The sequence below is a fragment of the Zingiber officinale genome, chromosome 3A (genome assembly GCF_018446385.1).
Source record: "Zingiber officinale cultivar Zhangliang chromosome 3A, Zo_v1.1, whole genome shotgun sequence".
Taxonomy (NCBI): Eukaryota; Viridiplantae; Streptophyta; class Magnoliopsida; order Zingiberales; family Zingiberaceae; genus Zingiber; species Zingiber officinale.
Window position 1 is genome coordinate 126,580,407 of NC_055990.1, and position 12,133 is coordinate 126,592,539.

The 12,133-nt window shown below is 38.5% G+C and overlaps 1 protein-coding gene across 1 annotated transcript; it reads left to right on the forward strand.

The window, feature by feature from the left end:
* Window positions 1-5,241: 5,241 nt before the first annotated feature.
* On the forward strand, window positions 5,242-6,555 carry LOC122050638 (UDP-glucose flavonoid 3-O-glucosyltransferase 7-like). Its single transcript, XM_042611530.1, has one exon. It carries the CDS (start codon window positions 5,242-5,244, stop codon window positions 6,553-6,555), a length of 1,314 nt encoding a protein of 437 aa, XP_042467464.1.
* Window positions 6,556-12,133: the final 5,578 nt, after the last annotated feature.

Consider the following 12,133-nt stretch of genomic DNA (forward strand, 5'->3'; position numbering starts at 1 on the left):
TTATTTAAATTTCAATTGATTTTTTAAAATTTTGAATTTTAGTATTAGTAAAAGCTGACTAAATTCTTTTAAGTTTTTTCATACATTTTGCATACCGAGAATTCTATTTTCTAACCGGCATATTTATATTCAAGTAATAAAAAAGAAAATATAGAACTCTAATTTTTTAACAGAATAAAAATACTTAAACTTAAAGAAATAATAAAACTTGATTTGTCTTTTATTTACAATTTGATGATACTTTAAAGTTTGATATTATTATGGCTTTTTACTAGTAACTTTGTGAAATTATGAAAGTACATAGGTTAGTTGAAAAATGATGAAATCATGTATGCTGTACCAATTTTATCCTTGTAACTGTTTTCAGTCGAATCAATATTTTTTATCAGTTGAATCATTTTTTTAACAACCGATTTCGATCAAAATTGGTTGATCAGTCGATTTTGGGACTTAGAAATTTTAGAATTATATGAAACTAGTTCCTATGTGTTCATCTAGTTCTCCTGATTATATTTATATCTTCAAATATTAATTTGACCAGATATATTGAAAGGAATAATTTTTTGAACATGAAAATAGGTTCAAAAAACTAATTCATATTCAAAAAATCATTAATCATAATATATTAGGTCAAATTGATGTTTGAGAACATGAATATAATCATGAGAACTAGATAAACGCATAAAAATTAACTTTATGTCAATCAGAGATCATTTGCTATCAAACAATTTTTCCCAAAATAGATTTTTCAAAAATCGATTTCGAAATCTATCTTGAACAGTAATATTTTTTTAAAAAAAATTGATTCATGTTCAAACGAACACTGCCCTTAATATATTATATCAAATTAATATTTGAGGGTATTTATATAATCAAAAGAACTAGATAAACACATAGATATCTAGTTTCATATTATACCGAGGTCTCTAGGTCCATCAGCCGGTTTCAAACAATTTTAGTCGAAAATGGCTAATGGAATTAGAGATCTCAAAATGACATGAAATCAATTCCTATGTATTCATCTAGTTCTCCTGATTGTAAAAATACCCTCAAACATTAATTTGACTCGATATATTGATAGCAATAATTTTTTTTGAACATGATAATGTGTTCAAAAAACTAATTCATGTTCAAAAATCATTATTCTCAATATATTGGGTCAAATTGATATTTGAGAACATGAATATAATCAACAGAACTAGATGAACACAGAAGAATTGATTCTATGTCATTCCGAGATCTCTAGATCCATCAGCTAGTTTTGACCGAAATTGGCTTATGGATGGATTTTTCAAAAATCGATTCGACTCGAAAAAAAAATTAGTCGAATCAATTTCCAATAGATTTTTCAAATAGTTTGGAAATCAATTCGATTGAATATTTTCCAGTCGAATCAATTTTCAAAAAATCCATCCATAAGCCAATTTTAGACAAAACCAACTGATAGACGGGCTCATGGATCTAAAGACCTCGGAATAATATGGAATCAATTCCTATGTGTTCGTCTAGTTCTCTTAATTATAAAAATACCCTCAAATATCAACTTGACCTGATATATTTAGAGCAATAATTTTTTGTACATAAATATATTTGAAAAACTAATTCATGTTTAAAAGTCACTGCTCTCAATATATTAAGTCAAATTACTGTTTAAGGGAATGGATATAATCATAAAAACTAGAAGAACTCATAGGACAGTTTCATTTCATTCCGAGCTCTCTATGTCCATCAATTGATTTTAGGTTCATTTGGTCAAAATCAATTGATGGACCTAGATAACTCAAAAAATTAATCCATGTTCAAAAAATCATTGCAAGCCTAGGTTCATTATGTTCGTCTAGTTCTCTTAATTATATCCATGCCTTCAAATATCAATTTAACTCAATATATTGAAAGCAATGATTTTTGAATATGAATTAATTTTTTAAGTTCTCTAGGTGCATCAATCGATCTTGACTGAATGAACCTAAAATCAATTGATGGACATAGAGAGCTCAGAATGAAGTGAAACTATGTCTGATGAGTTCTTCTAGTTCTTATGATTATATTCATACCCTCAAATATCAATTTGACATAATATATTAGAAGCAGTGATTTTTTAAACACGAATTAGTTTTTCAAACATATTTGTGTACAAAAAAACATTACTCTAAATATATAAGATCAAATTGATATTTGAAAGTATTTTTATAATCATGAGAACTAGACGAAAGCATAGAAATTGATTTCATGTCATTCCGAGGTCTCTAGGCCTATGAGTCCGTCCATCAGTCAATTTTGTTTGAAATCGGTTGATGGATGGATTTTCCAAAAATCGATTCGACTGGAAAATATTCAGTCGAATCGATTTCCAAACTATTTGAAAAATTCATCGAAAATCAATTCGACTAATTTTTTTTCCGATCGAATCGATTTTCGAAAAATTCATCAATCAGTTGATTTCGACTAAAATTGACTGATTGTCGGGCTGATGGACCTAGAGATCTCGAAATGACATGAAATCAATTCTTATATGTTTGTGCAGTTCTCTTGATTATATCTATGTCCTCAAATATCAATTTGACCCGATATATTGAGAACAATGATTTTTTGAACACGAATTAGTTTTTGAACACATTTTCATATTCAAAAAATTATCATTATCAATATATTGGGTCAAATTGATGTTTAAGAGCATTTTTATAATCGAGAGAACTAGATGAACACATAAGAATTAATTGCATGTCATTTTGAGGTCTCTAATTCCATCAGCCATTTTCAGTTAAAATTGTCCAAAATCGACTGATGGACCTAGAGACCTCAAAATAATATGAAATTAGGTCTCTATGTATTCGTCTAGTTCTCCTGATTATATAAATGCCCTCAAACATCAATTTGAAATACTATATTGAGTACAGTGTTTGTTTGAGCACGAATCAATTTTTTTAAAATATTACTGTTTACGATAGATTTCAAAATTGATTTTTAAAAAATCTATATTTTGGAAAATCGTTTGATAGAAAAACGATATCCGATTAACATGATATCAGTTTTTATGTGTTCGTCTAGTTCTCATGATTATATTCATGCTCTTATGATTATATTCATACTCTCAAACATCAATTTAACCCAGTATATTGAGAGCAATGATTTTTTGAATATGAATTAGTTTTTCGAACTAATTTTCATGTTCAAAAAATCATTAGTCTCAATATATCGGGTCAAATTTATGTTTGAGAATATGACTATAATCAAGAGAACTAGATAAACACATAGAAACTGATTTCATATAATTCCGATATCTCTAGGTCTTGAAATTAATTGATCAATCGATTTTGATCGAAATCAACTGATAAAATGATTCGACTGATAAAAACTATCGATTCGATTGAAAATAATAATAAAGGTAAAATCGGTACCGCATATGTGATTTCATCATCTTTCAACTAACCTACATACTTTGATAATTTCACAAAGTTACCGCATTTAGTAAAAAGCCGGGGTTATTACCTAAAAGATAAACCCTAAACCGTTAACTTTTATTTCGATTAATTAGAATGAGCATCTAAAAAAATAATTAGTCCAAATTTAAAAAATTACGTAAGAGATTATTCTCAGATATTGAAAAACTAATCAGCATCTTGAACTTATTTATGAGCTTAGTTACAAAAGTCAATACAAGAAAATAATAAACTACACTAGAAATCAAATAGCTTATAAACTATTTCGATGGGTGATGTTAACGAGCATGAGAAGGGAATCAGTTTCAATTTTTCCCCTTAAATTGCTAAAATTTCTCACCAAGGAAGAAAAGAATTAACCGTTACTTTGCGTTGAATGAATAAGGAACATTAGGTTACGTTGTTATTGAGGAAGAGGGCCGCTATTTAATATCAAATGGACAAGGAATCCGTATTTCTTGTTGCTATCGAGGAGAAAGGCATATCTTTTGAAAGTCGAACTATGGACCAGCAGGAAAAGGACATGAGATATGAAGAAAAAAAAGAGTGTGAGAATATCTATAATATATTATTATTATTATTATAATATTTATCATCTCATTAAAAAAATATGAGATTTATTGTCATGTATTTATTACAATAATTATCTTTTTTATCATATTCATTTTAACATTAATATTTATTATTTATACATATTTCATTTAATCATCTTAAAATTATATCATATTAAATTAATATATTTTTAAAATATTTAAATTATTATTATTATTATTTAATAAGAATACTACTTTTAAAAAATTACTATTTTAAAAAATAATATTTAATTTTTATCATTTAAAAAAATTAAAAAATAAAAAATAAATGAGAGAGGACCGTTTAAAGACATTAATATTTTTGAATGTCTATTCTCTTTCATAAGTAATTATAATATTTACTCATAATAAAAAGAGGAAAATTAAATTGGTATTATAATATTAACACCTATTACATGTGGCTATGAGAGGAAGAGCGTGGCAACATTGATGAGGGAGAGGAAAGGTGTGAGATCACCGGCAATTATGAGGGAGGAAAAGGATGTACATTATTTTTAGATAAGCACGGAAGAGAAAGCTTCGGTTGGATTTAAAAAATTAAGATATATCATTAAAGAAAATAATTAATTTAGAAAACATATATAATAAATAAAATTAAAATAAGTGTCTAAAATTAAAAGTACAAAATAGATTTTTTTTAGAATTCAATATGGAGGAAGAATAGTGTCTAATTTTTTAAAAAATAATTAATTAAAAAATAATATAAATAATATTAAAGCATCTGCAGTAGTTGAGCTTTGGGCATAATGGGTCAGCGTAACGTAACGGGGGAATCTAATTTAAATCCGTCCCATTAATGCACTCCTATGAATATCCTAATACATGTTGAAGGCTTTTCATGATAATAAAAGATGAATATGTTTATTCTCAGTACTTTCGTCAATTTATTCCAGGACCAATATGGAGGAAGTAAATCATGGATGATTACTAATCTTTGAAATATTAACTAGTACATAAAATAAATATTTATTTTGATTTTATCAAAATCTAAACTCCAAACTTTATGATAATAATACTTCGTATGTTAATCATTAGATTCATCAAGGGACATGCTGAAGGCTTCTCATGCTTCTATAAAATCGTGTGAAGTTTATACCAATCACGCCCTGCTTAAATTGACCCACAATCATAATAGAAGAAATTTGTCGGTCCACGATTCATTAGCCACTTCCATGGATCTCCACGTTTTCTTTCTTCCGATGACTGCCATGGGGCACCTTATCCCCATGCTCCAGTTAGCCCACCTCTTCTCCAGCCGCCGCGGCGTCCGAGCCACTGTCGTTGCCCCTGCCGCCGCCATCCCTCTCATCCAACCCACCCTCCGCCACCACCCTATTCAACTGCTTCCGCTCGGGGACTCCGACGCTGACGCACTTCCTTTGGTCACCCACCCTCAGAACAATAAGTTCACGCCTGAAATGGGCGCAGCGATTCTCCGCCTCGAGGCTCCGTTCGTGCAGCTCCTACGCGATCACTGTCCAGACTGCATCGTTGCCGATCTACACTACTCGTGGGCTTCTTCCGTAGCGGAAGAGCAGGGCATCCCGAGGCTCCAATTCACCGGCTGCGGCTGCTTCGCCACTGTCCTGTTGGCGACGATCGGCTTGCAATCTAAATTGATCCTTCCCGATCACGACGACCGACGGCCCTTCCTGATCCCCGGGCTCCCGAAGGAGATCCACCTTACGACGTCGCAGCTCCCTGAATTCGTCACCCACCCGACCGAAATCCTGCGGTTCGCCGATAGCGCACAGTGTTTTGGGATGGTCATTAACACCTTCGACGATCTCGAGCGAGACTACATTCTACATGCCAAGAAATACAGTGGCATGAAGATTTGGTGCCTCGGTCCCTTCTCTCTCTCGCAACCGGAGGTAGTGGCTTCCAACTGCTCCGACGAGCTCATGCGATGGCTAGATTCAAAGAAACAGAGATACTCGGTGCTCTACCTCTGTTTCGGAAGTCTCGGCCTACTCCCCACCACCCAACTCCGGGAAATCGCTCTCGGCCTACAGGCGTCCCTTGTTGACTTCGACTGGGTGGTGCGCGACGCCGAAGACTCGGCAGAGTGGCTGCCCGAGGGTTTCAACGAGCGGGTGATGAGTTCCGGAAAAGGAATGATTCTGAAAGATTGGGTTCCGCAGCGTTTGATCCTGAACAATGAGGCGGTCGGGGGGTTCGTGACGCATTGCGGGTGGAACTCGTGCCTAGAAGCGGTGGCTGCCGGCGTGCCGATGGTGACGTGGCCTCTGCACTCGGATCAGTTCCTGAACGAGAAGCTTCTCGTAGAGGAGTTGAGGATCGGGGTGCCGGTGGGGGCGACCGTGTGCAGTCTCAAGGCTGATGAGAGGAATTTGGTGAAGGCAGAAGCGATAAGGAAAGCGGTGGGAGAGGTGATGGGGAGCGGGGAGGAGGTGCAGGCGAGGAGGGAGAGGGTGGCGACGCTGAGAGAAATGGCGGCGGAGGCGGTTGCGGAAGGAGAACGTCTTATTCGGACATGGACAATCTGCTTGACGACTTGATTAGCCTGAAAGCCGGTCGTCGACGGGCCATGCGTTCACCCGTACAATAGTTGTTTGGGTCCTATTTGTGTGATGACTTTTTTCACTCTGTGGTGTTCTAAATAATTTCTCAGTATAAAAATATCAAATTTAAATATGCAAGTGTGTGCTTAGAAGGCGATGAAGGAAGGGGAGGAAAAGGTGAAAACAGAGGAAGAGAAATTTTTAATCTCGTTAGGGAATGAGTGAGCTAAGGAGGTAAAGGGGAAGAAAGAGTTGAACTTTAACTTTGAGAGAGGAGGAAAAGAGGCCAAATACCTTACACTCTGATTTGAAATATAAAAATTTATTCTAAAATTATCCCTATTTCTAAGCCGGGCCTCATATCAGTATTCATTTTTTTGCCTCCAAGAGCTTGAGGAACTCCACAAAGAGAACGAATCCTTCCCGTCACGGCCATGGCTAGCTGCTATCCACAACCTCTTGACCTCCATTTCTTGCTGATCCTTCTCCCGGCGGATGGCTACGTCCTGCTGGTCCTCCGCCTCCACTTCCGCCTCGTTGGCTGAGGTAGACTACTGGACGGAGTGGGAGTAGGTGGAGGAGAAGCAAGTTTGTAGCCAGCGCCCCTCGGCGGTGGAGGAAGCATAGGGTGAGAGGAAGGTGAGAAGTGTGCAGTGGGTGTTCACGGGCAGCCCCGACGTGGCACAGAGGCATGTGCTTTCCGTGCTCATACGGAGTTCCTCGACGTCCCCTACATCTCCATGGGATCTCTCATACGCAAGGAGCTCAATTCCAATTCCTCCATCTACAAGAAGGTCTCTCCTTTTTCTTGATTTCACATCCAGACTTATCGGATTTTGAATCTTGAAATTTCAATGATTTTCCCCCTTCCTTGGAAAGGAAAAAGGTTGTTGTTTGGTTCCGATCTCAATTTATTTCTTGATTATACTTTTTATTTTATTTTATTTTGTAAAATATGGATTTACTGGAGTCGAACTGGAAGATAAATTTAGTTATTATTTGGATCCAAACAGGATAGCTAACAATTCAACCTAGTTTGCAGGATTGTGATATGTTGAAAGAAGATAAGATTGGTCACACATTAGATTTTGCTAGTTTGTGAGATTAGTAGGGAAGAGCTTGTATGAATATTACTTTGTCTGTATTATCAGTTGATTTAAAAACTTATGATTATTTTTTATAGAGATTATTGCTTGAAATGATTTGGTTTAGAATTCTGATATCAGTTTGAATTCAGATAAAACTATCCAAACAAATATAGCTAACCTTTCAAACCACTTTTTAAGATCTAGTTTGAATTCAGATAAAACTATCCAAACAATATAGCTGGTCTTTCAAACCACTTTTCAGGATTGAGATCTATACAATGGAAGGTTGATGGGTACATATATTAGATCTGCTCAATCGTAAAATGGTGTTGGGAAGAGTATACTAGCTTATCTTTTATCCCAAGTGAAATGTGAATATTTTTATAATTTTATATATATATTTAATTTTCATTCTCTTATTTTTTTTCTTCCCAATAAAATAACACATGTTATGTTAATGAATATTCTCTTCTTCTCAAATAAGAGAAACATAACTATTTTACTTCTCCTCTTTTTCCCTTCCTACCTCTCCCTTCCTCTTTCGTTAATGAACTTCCTCCCTCCCCATCCAAACTGAGGCTTAGTTCAGTATCATTAAACCTACGGTATAATACATACAAATAATTCATGAAAATATTTTATTCTAACACAATGATTTTTAACACGGAAAAAGTCAGCACAACAAGTGTGGATTTAAGATTTCTTAGCACGTGGACATAGACTCCGTTGGATATAAGTAATGTGAATGGATAAGAGATAGAAGAGGAAAGAGGCTCCATTGTAAATGAGACTTTAGTTCCACATTGAAAGTTTTATGACGTGTTGGTTGGTTGGTTTATATTGATTCACATACATTGAGGATGTGAACAAATGCATTGGGAGATGCTCTCTCTCACGCGTGAGTACGCAAGGGGATACAAATCCAGGGTCCGGATTGCACTGAACCATGTTGACTTGTGTGCGAGCACGCACCAAATCGGTCGGGGCAAAATTTATCCAAGTGGAACAATCAATATTTGGCACGTAAATCTTTTGCTACTGTGTAACAGATGCATTAAATTCGAAATTAATGCAGAATCAAAACGGTCGAGTGATAATGAGTGAAACGGGAAACGGTGGGCATTTCACTGCTCGACGAGTAATGGTAACTAATCGACCATTAACGCTGCCAATGATCTGAGCTCCTATATAATGAGGCTGCGATCATAGGCAGAGGACACATACAACAACACAAGCAGAAGTTCTCCACCTTCGTTCCCCTCCTCTTTATCGTGCAACTCCTGTTCGGCAGAGTGCCGGTGATAACAACGGGGTACCACTTAGCTCGCCGTAACCACCAGTATTTTGTGGGAATCACGGTCAACCATTGTATCCTTAGAAACAAACGACCCGAGTAAGCCTAGAAGCACAGCCAGAGGTGGGCGAATCTGTTTCAAGGAAACTATGACTCTCACAGGCCTTAGTCCTTTTTCCCGCTCGGGCGACACTGTTCACAAACTGAGCTTCCCGGTCGGATGTTCTCCCGCTCAGGCTCCTCTCCTTGTCCACCCGCTCGGTCGCTCTACTATTTGCTCAACCAGCCACTATCTAGTTTAATCGCTACACCTGCTCGAATTGCTCTGTCCGATCAGCTGCACTACCCAGTCAGTCCACTCGGTCTCTCGCTCAGACTTCTCAGACAGTCATTCGCTCGAGCAACCTCTCTGTTCATCCGCTCTACCTGCTCGACATATCTATCACTCGGTAGGCGCTCAGTTGATCTACCACTCAGCCTCTCTGCCGAACTATCAGTCGCCTAGGACATTAGGCTCTCGGCCTCTATGCCCTACCAGCTACTTGGCTACCCCGCTCGGCCTCTACGTCCGCTCGGCTAGCCACTCACTCGATCTGCTCTGAAACCTATTGCTCGACGACTTAGCTCGCTCTGCTGATTGGTCGATCTGCCCGCTCGGCAACACAGACCTGTTGCTAGGCCGATCTGCCCACTGAGCAACTTAGACCGCTCTGCTGCTCTTCAGCACATGGCAGAAACCAACTTCTGTTGGCAACCTGAGATTATCTGCTTAGGTCATCTCGACTATAAGTTGAGTTTAATTCAGTATAGTTTAAATTCAGCTAATACCCCATAAATCTTCGACAATAATTATTTTTGTCCAACAATTTTGAAACATACTGTAAAATACCATAAAATAGAGAATAATAATAAGGGAATTTTTTGAAATTTTTGAAAATTTTTCAGGAATTTTTCGGAGCTCGTATGGACGAGTTAACAGGGACAAAAATGGGGCCCGGAAAAGCCTGTTTAGGCTACCCTGTTTTAATGAGGAAAAGTTTTATTTCCTTTTCCTTTTTTCCTTTTCTTTATTCTCACCCACGTGCACGAACCCCTCGCCCGCGATCTTCTCTCCCTCGCGCACCCGAGCCGCAACCTCTTCTCTCGCGCCAACGACTTGCCCTAACCGCTGGCCCCGGCGGTTTTCCTCTCCTTCCCTTTTATTCCTCTTCTCATTTTCTTCCTCACCGACTCTGTGCCCTAGCCAACTCCGACGCCACTGCCGGCACCGATTCCTCTCCCCTCCTCTAGTCCGACGAGACACCGCCGACCTCACCTTCACCTCCTTCCCTCTGTACTGCCAGAGCCGACCATCACAGCCGACTTTCGTGCCCTAGCACCGTCGCTGGCTACCCCTCCGAGGAGTGCCCTAGCGTTGGCCTTCCCTCCTCTGCCTCCTGATCCCTCTCCCCTCCTGCGACGCCGAAGCCACTGACGCCGTCGACAGATCGCCACAAGAGTTCGCCGAAAGAAAGGATCAGTACCACCACTTCGTATCTGCTCGGGTTTGGTTTCGGACAGGAGCCATCAGTGTCGAGTCCTACTGGTGTTTCTGCTCGACAGTGCCGAAGAAGACACAGAGCTGTGCCCTAGCTGGATCTTGGAGGTAAGTATAGTCGGTGTTAGGTTAATAGGGATTGATTATATGCAATGGTTGAATCCCTAAACTGATCTGTGATCTCCACTCCTCTTGATTTGAACAGTGTATTGGAATCCAGGGAGATTGTGCTCTGTGGGAAATTTTTGGTCCGAACCATCTTGGTATGAGGTAATCAATTGGTACTGGTGTATTTCTGATTTAAGATCCATATGTTATGTTAACTTGAGGTATTTGGGTTTGGAATGACAGCAGGTGTCCCCGGCAGCCATTGTGATTTCCGGCCATAATTTCCAGCAACATACTTGCTGTGAGAAGTGAGGTAAGGAATAGGGTTTTGTTATCGATGATTGATAGATAGGTTAATAACTAACGTTAACCTAGCTACATGTGTTAATTAGGGTTTTGCCCTAATTTAGGATTTGAGATTTTATTTAGCTATTTAGAAGAAAGGTAGCTAAATAAGATGTATTTCTATTCGTGACACAGGACTTTGACGCGAGACGAGTATCTCGACGTCGTATTTGGACCAGATTGGACTTTACGATTTAAGGCGGGTACTTTTGACTTTATGTCTTTGATATGCATAGTAGTGAATTTAACAAATAGCAATAATTATGTTTATTATTTTGTTTCGGTTAGTCACTACCTGCTACCTGTTACATGATTGGTTGATTGCTTGTTTTGCATCTCATATTATTGATTACTTGATTATACATGATTAGGGGTAGTGATATAACCATGTTTCACCATGTTCAGGACCTAGGTGTGATACCTTATCTGATCTGTGTACCCTTGATATGATTTATTGACTATGGTGCACATCATATATGTATATAGATTGGTTCAGTATATTACCATGCTTAGTGTCATGCAACATTCGCATGATTGCATGCTGTGTGATAGATTGCTCCATTATTGTCGAGCACATCGCCAGTTTCATCACTGTTCGGTGCTCCGTTGTTGACGCTCATGGGTAGCATGGCACAGCGTGGTAGCACGTCAGTTTGCTCGTTCGGTGCTCCGTTGGTCCGCTCATGGGTAGTGTGATTGCAGCGTGGTAGCACGTCGAGACCCCTCCCCGTCATCGTGTACCGGGAGATGAGAGCATTGCGCTCCCCCATTTATGATTTGGGATAGGAGTATGTGTGTACTCCGACAGCATCCCGTCCACTCGGTCACTCATCAGGAGTAGTGATGCAGAGTGCACGGTTGTCACAGTCCTACCCACTCGGTCCCACCATTAGGTGTGAGATGGCTGACCGGCGTCAGGGGTGACCATTGTTAGGACCAAAAGTAGCTAGAGGGGGGGGGGGGGGGGAATAGCTCGTCACGTTCGCTCGGTGTCCTTCGTTGCTTGTTTCTTCAAGGATATGGCAGCGGAAAATACAGAAACAATCACACAACGCTAACACGGTTGGTTTACTTGGTATCCACCTCACAAGAGGTGACTAATCCAAGGATCCACACCAACGCACACACCCTCCACTAATAAAACCCTCCTTTATGGTAACTACCAAGGGCGGAGAAGCCCTACAAGACTCAATACAAGAAGAG

Coding starts and splice junctions, on each gene's coding strand:
- LOC122050638 (XM_042611530.1), top strand. CDS start 5,242: ATGGGGCACCTTATCCCCATGCTCCAGTTAGCCCACCTCTTCTCCAGC.